The sequence below is a fragment of the Hippocampus comes genome, unplaced genomic scaffold (assembly GCF_001891065.2).
Source record: "Hippocampus comes isolate QL1 unplaced genomic scaffold, H_comes_QL1_v1.1 scaffold92, whole genome shotgun sequence".
NCBI classification, from domain to species: Eukaryota; Metazoa; Chordata; class Actinopteri; order Syngnathiformes; family Syngnathidae; genus Hippocampus; species Hippocampus comes.
Window position 1 is genome coordinate 1,159,184 of NW_017805379.1, and position 17,010 is coordinate 1,176,193.

The following is a 17,010-nucleotide window of genomic DNA, read 5'->3' on the forward strand; positions in this document are numbered from 1 at the left end:
CGTGATTTTTTAATGTTTTACATATTAAAAGATTTTAAAATAGCACAAAGAGAATGACATTTTGATAATGACATTTTTTTTTAAAAGTAATGTGACTTCAAAGCAAAATTTGTCATGTTTAGTTAACTGCCTCATATGGCTACACTAGTGCCCCCGAGTGGACACCCAACGCACTGCTTCTTGCTCTCAAGCCCAGTACGACTCCCAGCAGAGCGTGAAGATGGCGGAGGGCGAATTGAACGTGGACAGCCTAATCTCTCGCCTTTTAGAAGGTGAGTAGAAACACCCACCGAGCGATCGCGATTTCCCGGCCCCGGTTTGGGTCATGTTCCCCGCGGGCTTGTTCCCTAATCCTCCGGAGTAGCCGCCTCGTTTTTACGTCGCCAAAATAGCAGCGGTGCTAACTGGCTAGCTCGTTAGCCTTGCGCTATCTCGAGCCCCTCAGTGTTTATAAACAGTCGGGCGGTGAACGCCTACGTTTAGGAACGCTAGCCTTGGTCGCGTACTTTACGACGTTCAAGCCCACTTTCTCGCTTATGTATTGCGTTATGAATATTACCCCAAAAATGACGCAGGTTGAATATTACGTTGGATCGAATAGGAGTGGCAGCTCTATGTATGTGGAAATGTCCCAAAACTCTCGAACTTGGTTTAGCTCGTCTTAATTTAATTCCTGGAACCCACTTTCTATTACGAACGTCCAAAGCTTCATCAACCTTTAGTTTGCAAACTTTTTAAACTCAAGGTTTCTGAAGAAAAAAGAAGAATTAAAACGTAGCTCTCCAAGTACCAGCATCATGGCTAACATTAAAATGCAGTAGTGTAGTAGGCCTAAGTGTTCATCAGAAACGAGGTTTTGTTTTTTACTGCGGTAGGTTGTCGCACAACCATTTTTTGGGGGGCTTGAGTTGCAAGCGGGAATTTCATTTTAAGTACACAAGACACTGGTAGTGAATGTCACAAATTACATTGTATTTTGGCCAGCCTGGAACTCACCATCAAGTATTATTCTGTCATAAATCGACGAGAACTCAGTCGCGAGAGCGGTAATCGATGACACATTTGACTGTCAATGAAGCTGTGATGGAGTGTCTTTCTGGCGTAAACATATGCGGACCTTCAAAGCAGACCAGAAACAGGTGAAAGTCATTGATAATTCTGCTCTGATGTTCATGCTGAGGGTTGGGCTGGAAATGTTGATCGCATCCTATTTTCAATGACAAAACAAATTGAAAACTTGGAAAAGGGGGTGAAGTGAAGCAGAAACCAGGCACAGTACATGACTAACGGCAAAAGTAACCGATATCCGGAAGAATCATAGCCAACCTAGCCCAATTACGCTAAAATAGCCGATTCACGACATGCCAAGAGTTCCTCCCTCCGGCGATTGAGCAGTCAGAGCCATTCAGGGCAAAATAACTACCGCACACAAATTAATTGAGGCGTTCCCAGTTGACTTTCTTGTCATGCTGAGTTTAAAACAAAGAGAATGACAGTGTCATTCTATCAGCCCGACTGATTTAATTGGTTGATATTAACAGTTTTAAAACTGGGAAAATGTGGTAGATTTTATAAGAGCTAATATCGTCCATTTTTTTTTTACATACACATTAAAAGATTACAACATAAGACAAAAATAATTTGGCTTTTTTTTTTTTTAATTTAATCGTGTGGATTGTGGTAGATGGAAAAAGTGGACGTTTTGGCTAACTGCTGCCTGACTAATTTACATTTACATTTTTATGGTGGGAGGACCAGATTGCAAGGAAGAGGGGGTGGGAAAAAAAGAGATATGATCAGCATCATCTTTTCGTGTTCTTAATTAAGAGCCTTGCTGTTCCCAAGAGTGCCATTTTTTTTGCCGGGAGTGGCCCGAGCTGCTTTGGCATCGTTTAAAATGTCCTTGGCGCACTTTCATGTGATTTATTTCTCATGTGTCACCGCTGTGATGAATGAACACCGAGGACAAAAACACTGCCATGTTTTTTATGCCCCTTAAGTGTTTGGTTGGTTGTCTGGAAAGCGAGTTCTGTTTCGACGGTGACAGTGGTTGCTTGAATGCGGCTGTCGCTCACATGTGAACGGGTGCAAATTCAGTCAAAATGCAGTCATTATTTGAATTGATATGAATAATTAATTGATCTCTTGCGTCATCGTTAGTTCATTTAATTGGCTGATATTAGCTCCTTAAAAATAATCGAAAAATGCTTTTTTGACTCTCTCTCTCTCTCTCTCTCTCTCTCTCTCTCTCTCTCTCTCTCTCTCTCTAATATATGTATGTATATTTATATATATAAATGTATATGTTTGTCCGAAACATAAACTTCAGGAGTGGTAATAATTGTGGCTCACATGACTTGATGTGGGAGGCCCGGTGCAGAGTTGCAGGGTTCGATTCCGGCTCCGGCCTTCCTGTGTGGAGTTTGCATGTTCTCCCCGTGCCTGTGTGGGTTTTCTCCGGGTATTCCGGTTTCCTCCCACATTCCCAAAACTTGTGCGGCAGGTTAATGTAACACTCTAAAGTGTCCCTAGGTGTGAGTGTGAGTGTGGATGGTTTTTCGACTGTGTGCCCTGCGATTGGCTGGCAACCGGTTCAGGGTGTCCCCCGCCTACTGCCCGAAGACAACTGGCATAGGCTCCACCATGCCCCGCGACTTTCGTGAGGATAAGCAGATTTTGTCCCCCCCACTGAATTAACGCTTGAATTAAAGGTTGCATTTAATTCTTGCCGATTAATGGTGTGTTGAAACAATGGCGGTGACATGACTCTGTGTGCTCTAGTGAGGGGATGCCGCCCGGGCAAGATCGTGCAGATGACCGAGGCGGAGGTGCGGGGCCTGTGCATCAAATCCCGCGAAATCTTCCTCAGCCAGCCCATCCTGCTGGAGCTCGAAGCTCCCCTCAAGATATGCGGTCAGTCTTCTGCCTCTCACTTTTTCCATTTTGTCTGCGTGCGCGTAACCTTCCAAGATGGCTGTGGTCAAAAAATAAATAAATAAAACTCCCAGAATGCCTTGCTTTGAGATGCGTGTTGCGACCAATTAAGTGTTGCCATCCTCTTCCCCCCTTTTTCCCCCCTCCTCTGGTAAAGTAAATGAGCAAAAAATAGTTGTTTTATTTCTTTAGACTAGTGTGTATTTTCACTTGCTTCTACATCGTTTTTGTCTGTACAGAGTCTACTTGCTCATACATGAGGCAAAGACCGCACTTTACCTCACGTCATGGGTGAATTGAACGCAAAGGTGAAGAAAAAAAAAAGTGTCCGCCGTATGTTTGAAATGTATTTTATTTGCGTTTAATTTGCTGATTCTTTCCTGCGCCACGAGAGCAAGCTTGCGTTCCGCATGTGGTCCCCATACCGCACTTTGGCAATCGAGGGGCGGGCTTTATGTGTATCTCCCCACAAATTGCGAGAGATGAGAACTCGACTTACAGGCGAGGTTAGCGTGCAGAAAGAAGCTTTGTGAGTATTGTGGGCTGCGCCACTGGGGAACTCCCACTCTGTACACACACACACACACACACACACACACACACACACACACACACACACACACACATGCAGTCTATTTCTTGTACTGCGGCTCTGAGTTGTCTTATGTAACCGGACCGCATCACAGAACGCCCGCCTGAGTGGCTCTCTTACTTACAATGTCTTCTCGTCGCTCCATACACTGAACGGAGGCACTCGGGCACGCCGTGCATTCCGCACAGCTCTTGAGTTTTCATCCATGTTCTTTGGTGGATGTCTTATCGGTTGCCAGTTAGAAACAAGGCCTCCACTTGAGGCCGTGCGAAGCCACGGCAGCCCATTCGGTTCCTTCTCCTCTTGCTGCTCAGGGACAGCAATGAATCAATTGTTCTTAAGTTGTTGTTTTTTTTTTAAATGTACAAAATTATTTTGTTCCACTAACAACATGGCTGTGAAAGGGATGAATAAAAAACCCCAGATCAGATTTCTCGTGATGATTTTCGTGCGTTGTCTCCCTCTTGAGCCACAGCTGCTCCTCGGCCATCTTATTACAGTTTGCCGGCGAAACAAAGATCACAGAAGATCCCCAAAAACGTTCTTCTCCAATCATTCATTTGCACAATTTGGGCAACGAAACAAATCTCCAGGAACGCCAAACCATTCTTTAGCACTTCTCCTATCATTCATTTGCCCTCAGTGTGTTTTTATGTTGAATACGTAGAAGGCAAAATAAGACGCTCCATTGCAGTCATGTCTCATTTCCATGCCAGAGGTGGTTTTCAATTTCGTCATGGTTATATTGTCGGGCGCCACATAATAGGAGAAGTCACGCAAGTTGCAATTTTCACCATTCCAATGCGTATGCAGTCATGGTGTAACTAGGCCTGTTATTAGTTTTTTTGTTGCTATTTTCTGGTGGATTGGTGGCAATGGCTCGATGGTTTGCCGGAGAGGCCCTGGCACACATTTTCGACCGCAACTCGGCCTGTTATTACCGTGCTGACCCGAAAGCAGGGTGCTCTGAGTCGGAATGAGAGCTGCTCTTACTTGGCGATATAAAAGGAATCGGGCCTTGGCCTGTTTGTTGTTGGATGAAAGGTACTCCTGTCGAGTCCCAGTTCCGGTTCTCTGGCCTTCCATTTGCTTTTTGCCATCACCGGAGCACTTGTTGTGGTGGCATGGGAATAAAGCCAAAGAAAAACCAAAGCACAGTTTTTGAGATAGAGGCGACCCACGCTAATCACGGGGGTTCGGGACCGCGGATTAAAAACGTTCAGTATCCGTTTGCCACGAAAAACGGAGGGAAAATGCGCACCAAAAAAAAAAAAAAAATCCTGTCATTGTAAAGGACTGTCATTGGAAAAATGATTTTCCACACGGTGTCGCGCACGATGGCCGCCGGATCCCCTTTTTGTGTCAAAAAAATGTGCCCCCCCCCCACGTCAAAACTTGTCGTCTGTTCTCATCAGGTGACATCCACGGGCAGTACACGGATCTGCTGCGTCTTTTCGAGTACGGCGGCTTTCCGCCCGAGGCCAACTACCTGTTCCTCGGCGACTACGTGGACCGCGGCAAGCAGTCGCTGGAGACCATCTGCCTGCTGCTGGCCTACAAGATCAAGTACCCGGAGAACTTCTTCCTTCTGCGGGGGAACCACGAGTGCGCCTCCATCAACCGCATCTACGGCTTCTACGACGAGTGTGCGTCCCAAGCGAAATGCCCCCCCTGCGTAATCATCTGAGTCTCGTTACACACAAAAATAACACTTGTGTATGCGCGCCCCAGGTAAGCGCAGGTTCAACATCAAGCTGTGGAAGACTTTCACCGACTGCTTCAACTGCCTGCCCATTGCCGCCATCATCGACGAGAAGATCTTCTGTTGCCACGGAGGTCAGTTCATTGTCGCGCAAGTGCACCGATAAAACGGTACAACTAAAATCAAGGAAAAGTGCTCAACTTTTTTTTTAAGTTAAAAAAGGAAGCGCTTTTGACATTTTAGGAGTTAAAAAACACTCACCATATGATGCGCAGTAGATTGCTCGTGCTAGATTACTCCACTCCGTTTGCGATTTTTTTTTTTTTTTGCCCCCCCCCTTCGGAAAAGTGCGCAAGATACGAATTGATTGAGAACTCGTTCACCGACATCAACACGAAAACGGATCGAGATTTTTTGGCGCGAGTTCAAGCTCTAGTGTTCTGTAAGATATATTAAAGTCATTTTATTGTTCATCGTCTGCCTTTACTTTTGGCTGCTTTCTGGCCGCTCTTTTTCACATGCATGGCGACAATACAAAAAGGGCCCATGGTAGCAAATTATTTGTAATGGTTATTTTGTTTTGTTTATTTATTTATTATTTTCTAGGACTTTCACCAGATTTGCAGTCAATGGAGCAGATCCGCAGGATTATGAGGCCAACAGATGTGCCTGATACAGGTAGTGTGTTTGTTTGTGCCTCTTCCATGAGTTGGAATCCAATTTAAGGGCGACCAAATTACAGGCAACCCTTTTTGAAGCCATCATTTTATTCTTTTTATGATTGGATTTTTTTTTTTTTTTTAACAGAATATATCAGACGTTAATTGAAAAGCATCTATTTCGTGGTAGTTACAACTAAGCCTGGGCATTGTGAATTTCAATTCTTTCGATTGCGATTGAATCCAATTCTTCTGGTTGTGGTTCAGGTTGATCTCATATATTTAAATATGTATTTAAATGCTCCGCTATTGATGCAAATGCTCCGATATTATTCATTGCAAAGTAAAAACAGAATGACACTGTACAGTCAAAGGTCCTTGCAAATGTAAGCGCGGCCATTCGATTGAATTCATAATTCGGGGCATTTACATATCATTCCAAATCGGCCCCTAAAAATATTAGGCCTACTCACATTGTAGTGTAGGGCAGTCAAAGACCACTGCAAGTTGAACAAAAGACCCTAGTGTCACCTAGTGGTGAATGGTGATATTACAACAAAAACAAAAATTGGCATATAATTGATGGCCTTTGAAATGTACAGGATTTTATTTATTTACATTTTTGGGAAAACCCCAAACATACATAAAAAAGGCCAATAAACCTCCAATATACATTTTCCATGAAAAATTTCACTTAAAACAGCTTTGCGTTTGTGTCTTTTCCTCATCTCCAGGCCTCCTCTGCGACCTGCTTTGGTCCGACCCGGACAAGGACGTGCAAGGCTGGGGCGAGAACGACCGCGGTGTCTCGTTCACCTTCGGCGCCGACGTAGTCAGCAAGTTCCTCAACCGCCACGACTTGGATCTCATCTGCAGGGCCCACCAGGTGAGCGGCGCTGGCCCCGGCCGGCTCTGCGCGGTGTGGGCGGTCTCTATATCCGTCGCCGTCGTAGGCGTTGAGAATGACCATGCTGCGTCTCCTCCGGCAGGTTGTGGAGGACGGATACGAGTTCTTTGCCAAACGCCAACTGGTCACACTGTTTTCAGCGCCCAACTACTGCGGGGAGTTCGACAATGCCGGCGGCATGATGAGCGTGGACGAATCGCTCATGTGCTCCTTCCAGGTACACACACACACACACACACACACACACACACACACACACACACACACACACACACACACACACACACACACACACTGAAGTGTCATGTTAATGTTTGATTGTTCATTTCTCTTGCTTAAAGATCTTAAAGCCCTCAGAGAAGAAGGCCAAATATCAGTATGGGGGGGTCAATTCCGGTCGGCCTGTCACTCCTTCCCGCACCACTCAGGCCCCCAAGAAGAGGTGAACATGCAACGGCCTTGTGAACCCCGAGAACCCCCACCCCCACCACACACACACACACACACACACACACACACACACACACACACACACACACACACACACACGCACATGCGCATGTGCACACACACGGTAATGCCGCGTAACCCAGATACAGTGGAACCTCCAAAGTTGAAGTTAACATTTTTTTTTTCAGCTATTGTTCCCATCGTATATCGTCTAAAATGTATTCATGAATCCAACTCTGACGATATTGCCCAAGTGTCGTGAGGTGTATTTACGTTAGCCTGGTTATATTTTTAATGCTGTGTAATGTAAATTATATTTGTTGACTTGGCGCTCATTTTGTGCTGAGCAGACGGACGCTTGCCCTGCGTGACGGTGAGAGTAAGTTTAATTTGTTGCCTTGTATCATGACAATATTTTTTATTATTTTTATTAAATATAATGGGAGAGGCTCAAAGAACTAAAGTCTCTTACATGTACTCCTTTTTAGGTTCCACTGTACTAAACTCAATTCTTTCCACTGACGCCCCCCCCCCCCTTCTTCCATTGACAGATTTTTCTTTAACATGCACGCATACCTAAATTAGCTGTGAGCAATCTGTTTATTTACATTTCTATTGTTTGCCTGTGTGTTAATATTTTGATGGTGTTAATACACTGTTGTGGGAAAAGGGGGTGGGGGGGGGGGATAAAATGCTTATTTTTTTATTTTCCTTGAAAGACATAAAAAACCGAATTAGTGTCATTTTGCCGAGTTTTATTCCCACAGAAGCGTATCAGCGTGTATTTCAGTACATCTATTTCCGGTGAGTTGGAAAGAATGTGAAGGGACCGGCATTTATGAAAGGATTGAACTTCTTGCCCTCCAGACATACATTCCACTGTGCCTCCATTTTTTTAAAAGTTCCACAGACACAGTGGAACCTCCGACGTCGCCAATATTAACTGCCGCAGAAGTGACTGAAGCCAACCGCCAAGGACACATTCAAAACCTTCAAAGATAACACGAATATCTGTACCATGAGCAATCTGTAGTCGGTCACAAGAGATCCAAATTAAAGTTCATAGTTCACAAATTGGTCAATCCCGGCGTTCAACTTTGGCGGTTCCACTGAACGTATTTTTGTTTGTCATATCAGATATACACTCAACCTCTTTTTTTTTTTTTTTTTTTCTATATTGTAACATGACAACAAATTCATAGAATTTTTCACTGATGGTCAGTATTTTTACTTGATTATTTTGAATAGAGATGTGCGTCGTGTGTGGCATGTCCATGCTTTTTCTAGAAGTGCTTTAAACCAGCTTGCGGATTTCCTGTTGGTGTTTCAAAAGAATATTAAATGGTCAAATGAGTCGTGCGTGATGATTGGGAGCTTCGAAGCCAAGAATTGTCCATCCGTCCCGTTCCTCCTCCTCCTCCCACCATCGTTTTGGTGTATGATGACTGGCAGAGTGGGAGTGGGCATAGGCTGGCATCTGACCTGGCATTGCTATTGTGATCGTGACGCCACCTGGTGTTTAGATGCGGTGTACTACAGTGTATCTCTCGGCTCTTTGGGGCATTCTTCTATCTGGTTGTTTTTGTTTGTTTGTTTTTTCCTCTATTCGCACACTTGACATTTTAATTTATTTCTGAATGACGATGACGACACATGAAATGAGTGAGGTGTTAACCCAGGTTTGCTATTTGTACGAGTTTGAAAGTCAATAAATGGATGGAAACTCAGTCGTTAATTGTGGATTCTCCTTTTTTTAATGTTTTGATGTTATGATAGAATAAATGCAAAACGTTCTCAGAGGGCCAGTCGCAGAATTTTTTTTCATTTACAATGTATGATAAATACATGAAAATAAAACGTTAACCGCCCAAACTCAGTTGAGATGCTGTGGCATGACCTCAAGAGAACAATACACATCTAGAATCTTGCTGAACTACAACAGTTTTGCGCTGCAACATTCACTCTCATCATTGTGCAACGACAGGCAATGTTTGATTAGGTTTCATGATAAGAAGGCTTCACTTGTTTGTTTTTTCCTCCGTCCTGTGAATGTTTATCAAGTTCTATAAAAATATGAAAATATACACAATTTTTTCTTAATTCTTGTGAGTTAGATGATCAGACTACAATTAACAAATTTTAATGAAGAAATGTAAGAAATTCCGTGCTGCAAGTGTCATTCAACCCCTGGACGAAGGGGGCAGTGTTTATACCTCTGTACGAAAAGTAGCTTCATCTACGCTGATATACATACAAAATGGATGCCTCACTTGATCCTCCTCATCCACATCCATGTTGTTCTTAAATCTGCTTTCCAAGCGGACCAACCCGAGGTGAAGTGCTGCGTTTGCACCATCGTGTCCGGATGTTATTGCAAAAGAAAAAAGAAAAAGACTGTTATGAGCAAAGAAATGTAATTGGTAATGCACTATTTCAAAAGTTTATCTCGTCAAGAGTTACGCCAGGAGGAATGAGGCCAGATTCGGAACATGCTGTGGCGTAACCGTCGTCTTCTTGTGCCTTCTCGGCTGCGGTGACTCGACCGAAGTTCAATGTAGGTAAGAGTTGACGCCTGCTCCGTAACAATTAGCTATTAGCTTGCCGTTAGAATGACTAGGAGACCTGTTTGGTGGGTCTTTCGGGTGGGCAAGTAACAGTCCAGTTACTAATATACTTTCCGCTAGTGTCAAATGGTTTTCAAAGAAAGAAGATGTTCTCGTGTATTTTAATTGAATGTTTGTGGTTTACTGTAATCGCAACACTCCCAACGATTGAGAATTATATCGTTTGTTTTTTTTTTTTTTTTTTAAACCGCTGTGTGCTAGTCCCAGTGAGTTTTAAACATTATTATCATTATAATACTTAATTCGCTTCCTCTTTCGATTATCAGTCAAATCAGTCTGCGGAGTGGACTGGGCGTCAGTTGACCAATAGCAGCTCTTGAACAAATGTGCAACCTCCTGACTGCTCGAGGAAATAAATCGACTGAAGAGCCTCGGCGACTGTCATCGTTTGAGGCATTGGAGTTCGAACCTTTGACAGTATACTGTCGCACACGAAGAATCAGCACAATTCCACCCTCAAAGGCATTGTCATCAACGATCGCTTTCTTGAACGTGAGGTTGATGGTTAGATTCTGGCTTTGGCCTTCCAGTGTGGAGTTTGCATGTTCACTCCGTACTCTGGTTTCCTCCCACATTCCAAAAACATGCATGGCAGGCTGAGTGAACACTCTAAATTGTCCCTAAGTGTGATTGCAAGCGTGAATGGTTGTTCGTCGATTTGTGTCCTGCAATTGGCTGGCACCCAGTTCAGGGTGTACCACGCCTACTGTCTGAAGACAGCTGGGATAGGCACCAGTACACTTGTGAACCTCGTGAGGATAAGTGGTTTTAAAAATGGGTAGACGGATGGATGAATCTGCATGCTCTTATCATTGCGGCTGACTGCTTCCTTCTGCCCTGAAGCTAAACAATCCAGGTTAACAAGCTATCCATCCATTATCTGAGCGGCTGATCCTAAAGAGGGTTGGCCGTGTTGGAGCCTATCCCAGAACAAACTTACTCAAAGTGTAAATTTATTTTGACTCGTTCTTGTCTAAAAAAAAAAAAAAAATCGACATCCAGACTTTCAATCTTGAGGCAACAAAATGCCGCGTGGCCACTGCAGAATGAGTGAAGAGGTGTTTTACAATTCCTCTCCGACCATTCAAGAGAGTTCATTCAGTTATGTTTGTTCTCGAGTTATTTTCACAATTTTAAATGCACAAAAAAAAAAGAATTAGATGGTGACAGACGAGCAGCATCATTTTATGAAAAAAATAATAAATTGAGCTCGTGTGGACATACAATGTTTCCCAACAGTGAGAATTAATGACACAAACTGATTTTTAAAACCTTTAAAAAAAAGCAGCAATTCACATGAAAAATTACAGTCTCTCGCCATACATAGCTCAAACTGGCCAAAAAGAAGCTCAAAGGTTAGTAAAGTCAGACAACGGAAAAAAAGCAGCAATTCACATGAAAAAAAAAATACAGTCTCTCGCCATACATAGCTCAAACTGGCAAAAAAGAAGCTCAAAGGTTAGTAAAGTCAGACAACGCATCAGGGTTATGATTGGCAATTCAAAAAAATTTCAAGGGGTTCACATTCATTATTGGCAGGTTTTTATTTTGTTTGTTTGTTTCATATTTGTTCTCTCTTCTTCTCCCAGCTCTTCCATTCCCACAATGAACTGTGGCACATTCGGTGAAGAATGCCCCGGTTCCGACGTAAGTCATGTGTGGCATTGTTGGCTCTTGCCCTGCTGGTGCTCATTGTGACCTTCGCGCTTAAGTCGCTCGCCCCGGAAGACACGGCGTTCACCGACGGGAAGGAAATCTCCCCGTACTGGAAACACGACGCAAAGAAGACCGAGGTCCAACATGAGCGGCCCAGGATGAGCAAAGCTGCCCGGCCGGAACCGGACGAAAAATTGATGGCCACGCTGAGCAAGTTCCCTCCACCAAACTACTACCTCCACGCCTTCTACTACATCTGGTATGGCAACCCCAGCTTTGACAGCAAGTACATCCACTGGGACCACCTGCCTTCCGGGTTGTAAAACATGATCGACTTCCCATGGCAGAAACTTTTGTGGTTGTATGTCCAGACAACCCCCAAAAGGTAATTTACCAAAAACAAAATATTCACAATCTAGTGGAACCTGCCATCCATCCATCCATCCATTCATGTTCTGATCCGCTTACCCTCACAAGGGTTGGGGGGGGGGGGGTTGCTGGAGCCCATCCCAGTTGCCTTCAGGCAGTAGGCGGGGGACACCCTGAACCGGTTGCCAGCCAATCTCGGGGCACACAGAGACGAACAACCATCCACGCTCACACTCACACCGAGGGACAATTTGGAGTGTTCAATCAGCCTGCCATGCATGTTTTTGGAATGTGGGAGGCAACCGGAGTACCCGGAGAAAACCCACGCAGCCCCGGGGAGAACATGCAAACTCCACACAGGTAGGCCAGAGCTGGAATTGAACCCGGTATCTCTGTACTGTGAGGTCGTCGCGCTAACCACCGGCCCACTGGGCCGCCCTAGTGGAACCTGTGGTTGAATTTCATAGATACATCTGATGAAATCAACACATTCTTGCATTTTAGTGTTTTGAGTTCACGCCACTCAAAATGATCAATCGCCATTGATCGATTTACCATGCTGCGCACTTTTGTTTTTTTTGTTTTTTACATCAGTTTAAATCCTTCAATAAGGAATGGCTTGAACAAGATATAAAGACCAGAAAATGTCAAATATTAAAGTTAGATTTTCTAGGGGCAAAAAAGTAATTACACTGAACAAATGTTTTCTTAGAGGCTTAAATAATACAGTATAAAGATGCTAAATATGAAATAATCACTGATACTTATCGTTTTGTATCATAAATAGAGAGCCAGTGCCCTGTAAATAATTTTCCCGACTGTTGAACCCCAAATAGGTTGGGGTTCCCTTGCATACACGATTGTAAATAACTTCCACAAGTCAATTTGACCAAGCGGGTGCTAATGTAAGTAGCATGTCATCAAAATGACAATACAAGACTTTCATTTTTTGGAACTATTTCTTCTCCAGGTGTCATCGCCGTTTCCTGGTACCCGACTGACACCAAGGATGACAACGGCGAGCCCATTGATGACATCGTGCCTCTGCTGCTGGATGTGGCCCAGCGCTACTCTATTAAGGTCTCAAAAATGGCGGCAATGACCGTTTGCTTGTTGTTTTACTATCTCGCGTTTCGTTTGTTGTGTTGTGTTAAGGGTTGCGTCATTCCAGCAATTCTCATAGTTGGGAGGTTCGTTCATATGCGGTATGATTTTGCTGTTGTCTCTCCTGGCATTCAAAATAAAGTCAATCTAAGGTCTCGGATTTGCCGACAGGTGGCTTTCCACATCGAGCCATACAAAGGGAGAGATGAAGTCAACATGTACGCCAACATCAAATACATCATTGACAAGTAAGTCCAACATCGTAACATTTGGATTTATTCTCTCGTGTTAGTTGATATTTTGTTCGATGTCGATTTTTGAAAAAAGATTGATGCTCACTTTCCCTAAGTTCCAACAATGTCCTTTGCTCACCTCCTCTCCGAAGGTACGGCGACCACCCGGCCTTCTTCCGGTACCGCACCGACACGGGGAAGCTCCTCCCCCTGTTTTACGTGTACGACTCGTACCTGCTGAACACGGAGCAGTGGGCCCGCCTGCTGCGTCACACGGAGAGCGGCAGCATCCGCGACACCCCGCACGACGCCATCTTCCTGGCCCTGCTGGTCGAGAAGAGCCAGCAGCGCGAGGTGCTGAGCGCCGGCTTCGACGGCGTCTACACCTACTTCGCCACCAACGGCTTCACCTACGGCTCCACGCACCGCAACTGGGAGGCCGTGCGCGCCTTCTGCAATGACAACGGCCTTCTCTTCGTCCCGAGCGTGGGGCCGGGCTACGTGGACACCGGCGTGCGCCCGTGGAACTTCCAGAACACCAGGAACCGCATCAACGGCAAGTATTACGAGACCTCGCTGAGCGCCGCGCTGGAAGCCAAGCCCGACTTGCTTTCCATCACATCCTTCAACGAGTGGCACGAGGGCACGCAGATCGAGACGGCCGTGCCCAAAAGCAGCCCGACTCTCTATCTGGACTATTTGCCCAACAAGCCCACCATCTACTTGGAGATTACGCGGAAGTGGGCCGCCATATTTGGCGGTGAGCGCAGGAGACGGCGGGAGTGATCCGCCTGGAACTTCATTGACGGCAGTATGCAAATGAAGAACATCTTTCCGTTGACTGCGATTTGTGTGGGCGGGGGGAGGGGGTCGGGTGGAGACAGGGTCCAAGCCGTAAAAGTGGTATCTAATTGGGTATTAATGCCACAAGGTGAAGGCATAGCTCTTGAAACAGAACAATCATAAAGCAACAACACCATGCATCAAGATTGTATACAATCGTGAACCCTGGTACATACACTGTATTGACTAGTTAAATTTTCCAACACAAACTACCTTCATGAGCCTCTTTAGTAATGTAGCTTAAATGACACACTTGCACTCATTGATGTGACATCATCATACATGGGCAAACAATATAGAGATTTTTCTTAGTAGGTTTTTTTTTTTCTCAACTATGTATTAGCCTGCAGCTGTACAGCAGTCCCTCGTTTATCGTTGGGATGACCTTCCAGACGCCCGGCAGTCGATGAAAATTCAAGCATCATGCACAACACCAATACAAAATATGCACGTGAGGCACAGGTATTACCATCCTCCCCTTCTACGCTGTAGCATCTGTGAGTTTGAATGTGTGTAACAACCTTCACATCGAGGCCCGGCCTGTTGAATGACATGGGAGGCAGTGTATGAGAGTGAAGTCGGCTACTGTTAGCTCAGGTTAGCCGTCCCGGAAATTGTATTAAAGGTGGGTTAAGGGAAAGGCACTCTGCCTCGCTACCCTCGCGGTTAGGAGAAGTTGATGACCCAGAGTTCTGTTTCGAAAAATTGGCTTGATCTATCCTATAGTAGAATATTTGTTAGGGATTAAATATTTGTTATGTTATTGACTCGATGGGCGTGTGCATGTGGTCATTCCTGAGCCCATGAACGAGCACCCCGGAAATCCACCAAGGTATTTGATTGTTGGTAAAATAGTCTGGAAATTCCGCCTTCAATGGATGGGTTTCTTTTGTTCCCATTTTGTTCAATAAAGCAACTGAAATTGCAGCGGTGGCTGTGTCGATCCTTGACATAACTTTTATTGCTTTTATATGTCTGATTTTTGTACTTTTTAGAGAGCATTTTGTATGCAGCAGTTTTTTTAAAGTCCTATATAAGGTTGTGGTTGAGCGTGGCTTCAGTTTACTGTTACAGCTAAACATGCAACAAAACTAATTACTCGCACTGAAATTCTTTGTTTTAGAAACTGCCAGTGCAAAAGCTGAATTGCCAAGGCTAATCCTTGCAGTGAATGGAAAGTCCTATTGACTGGCAAAAAAAATCAGCATTTACTTGTGAGTTCTTCAAATTATAAATACTCTCACACACACACGTGGTAGTAACACAAACAGACAGGTAAAATAGCAATAACCAAACGTGTATATTTGTCCTAATCTGTGAAAAATGAGGCACATTAATAATGCTCAAGCGTGACTACTCTTCTAACATGATGTATCTCCATACATCCACGGCACAACACTGCCCCTCGGAGGCCAAGGTGTGCACAGCAGGAATTTTAATGCGGTTGTTTTTTTTTTTTCTATGACTTTCAATATATTTTCATTTTACATTTTTTTTTAATTTCACATATTTTTCTTTCAAGTTATATTTTGAGTTTTGGAAGGTGAATAGCTACTTTGAAATTTCAGAATAATTCAGTTTATTGATCGTAATTTCAATATCAATCGAAAAGAATTTATTCATTCATTTTCCGATCCGCTTTCTCCTCACAAGAGTCGCGGTCACACGGTGCGTATCCTCATAAATATACATGATTTCATTCTCTCTCATTTTTAATCACAAAAAAAACAGAAACAGGGAGGGATGTGGAATCATTTTGTATCCACTGCGTGCCCCGATAACATAGGTGTCAAACTCAGGTCCTGGAGGGCCGCTGTCCTGCATGTTTTCCAAGTCTCCCTGTTGCAACACACCTGATTCAAATGAACAGGTTCGATGTCAGGCTTCCGCAGAGCTTGCTGATGATCTGATCATTTGAATCAGGTGTGTTGCAACAGGGAGACTTGGAAAACATGCAGGACAGCGGCCCTCCAGGACCCGAGTTTGACACCTATGCCCTAAAACAATGAATACAAACGCAGGGACCGTGGAGCACCGCAGTGGCGATAAACAGAACAAGGTGGCGAGCCTGCACATCACTACACGGCCGCACACGCACATGCGCACAGTAGAGCCTCCCAGTGGCGATAAACGGAACAAGTTAGCGACCTGCACGTCACAACTCAGCAACACTCACACACGGCGGGCGCACATGCACCGAATTACGTTTTTTTTAAAACATGTAAATTTACTGCTGCTGCCTGCTGCAGCATCCAGTGCGTATTGCACGCTTTAACAAGGTGCAACCCCCGCGCGCACACACGCACGTACACACACACACACGCTGAAGAAAAAGGATAGATGCGGCTGGTCCGGATGTGGTGACGCTCACACGACGGTGGATGATTCCAACCACATCGTCGTCATGCGAATGCAATGACTGGAAGGTCTCTCGAGATGGTGAGTACAATTCCTTTTATTTGCCTTCACCCCCACCAACACCCCCGTATCAATTCATGCAGAAAATAAAAGCGGCATTTGCGGTTCAAACACGCCGTTTTGGATGTGAGCGATTGGGTGGGGGGGTTCGCGCACGTCCAGCGGTTGGCCAGAGGTAGCCGAATCGCGCCGAACGCGGCTCGGGTGACGGCGGCATCGCGTCGGCCGCGAATGACCTTCAGCTCCGCATCGGAGCTGCGTGCATTCGCGCCGGTGCGGACGTGACGGGTTTCGGTGCGGTGGACGTGAGAGAGCAGCGCTTCGTAGTTGTGGTGATGTGCACTTGTGCAGCTCGCCTTCGCCTCTCCAACCAACCGTGCATGGCCCAAATAGATTTCACCACAAAGGCACTGGCTATAGCGCAACATCACACATCATCACAACACTCAATGGACACCAAAGTGAGGGGGGTGGGAGCAAGGCGGGTATTGGAATGCTGTCAGATGAGGAAAGGAGAGG

The 17,010-nt window shown here is 45.0% G+C and overlaps 3 protein-coding genes across 4 annotated transcripts in view; all 3 read left to right on the forward strand.

The window, feature by feature from the left end:
* Nucleotides 1-158: 158 nt before the first annotated feature.
* On the forward strand, nucleotides 159-7,343 carry LOC109517394 (serine/threonine-protein phosphatase PP1-beta catalytic subunit-like). The gene is made up of 8 exons (XM_019872553.1): nucleotides 159-272; nucleotides 2,782-2,913; nucleotides 4,942-5,172; nucleotides 5,258-5,362; nucleotides 5,835-5,906; nucleotides 6,622-6,773; nucleotides 6,877-7,011; nucleotides 7,136-7,343. The coding sequence occupies exons 1-8, from the start codon at nucleotides 221-223 to the stop codon at nucleotides 7,238-7,240; spliced, it is 984 nt and encodes a 327-aa protein (XP_019728112.1). The 5' UTR covers nucleotides 159-220; the 3' UTR covers nucleotides 7,241-7,343.
* A 2,178-nt stretch (nucleotides 7,344-9,521) lies between these two features.
* On the forward strand, nucleotides 9,522-15,000 carry manea (mannosidase, endo-alpha). Its single transcript, XM_019872250.1, has 6 exons — nucleotides 9,522-9,802; nucleotides 11,458-11,840; nucleotides 11,896-11,909; nucleotides 12,807-12,973; nucleotides 13,169-13,245; nucleotides 13,383-15,000. The coding sequence occupies exons 2-6, from the start codon at nucleotides 11,500-11,502 to the stop codon at nucleotides 14,014-14,016; spliced, it is 1,233 nt and encodes a 410-aa protein (XP_019727809.1). The 5' UTR covers nucleotides 9,522-9,802; nucleotides 11,458-11,499; the 3' UTR covers nucleotides 14,017-15,000.
* A 1,068-nt stretch (nucleotides 15,001-16,068) lies between these two features.
* Nucleotides 16,069-17,010, forward strand: part of fut9a (fucosyltransferase 9a) — a 5,381-nt gene continuing 4,439 nt past the window's right edge. Inside the window, exon 1 of one of the 2 annotated variants that reach the window (XR_002168547.1) lies at nucleotides 16,069-16,512. The gene's annotated coding sequence lies outside the window, so the exon portion shown is untranslated. The remainder of the gene's footprint in view (nucleotides 16,513-17,010) is intronic. The other variant, XM_019872641.1, reaches the window with a different exon arrangement.

What these genes read in the sequence shown, in the direction of transcription:
- LOC109517394 (XM_019872553.1), top strand. Translation starts at nt 221, where the DNA reads ATGGCGGAGGGCGAATTGAACGTGGACAGCCTAATCTCTCGCCTTTTA. An exon ending in AGCTCCCCTCAAGATATGCG is followed by an intron (nt 2,914 to 4,941) that starts GTCAGTCTTCTG and finishes TGTTCTCATCAG; the next exon opens with GTGACATCCACGGGCAGTAC. An exon ending in CGCTCATGTGCTCCTTCCAG is followed by an intron (nt 7,012 to 7,135) that starts GTACACACACAC and finishes TCTTGCTTAAAG; the next exon opens with ATCTTAAAGCCCTCAGAGAA.
- manea (XM_019872250.1), top strand. Translation starts at nt 11,500, where the DNA reads ATGCCCCGGTTCCGACGTAAGTCATGTGTGGCATTGTTGGCTCTTGCC. An exon ending in CCCAGCGCTACTCTATTAAG is followed by an intron (nt 12,974 to 13,168) that starts GTCTCAAAAATG and finishes ATTTGCCGACAG; the next exon opens with GTGGCTTTCCACATCGAGCC. An exon ending in ATCAAATACATCATTGACAA is followed by an intron (nt 13,246 to 13,382) that starts GTAAGTCCAACA and finishes TCCTCTCCGAAG; the next exon opens with GTACGGCGACCACCCGGCCT.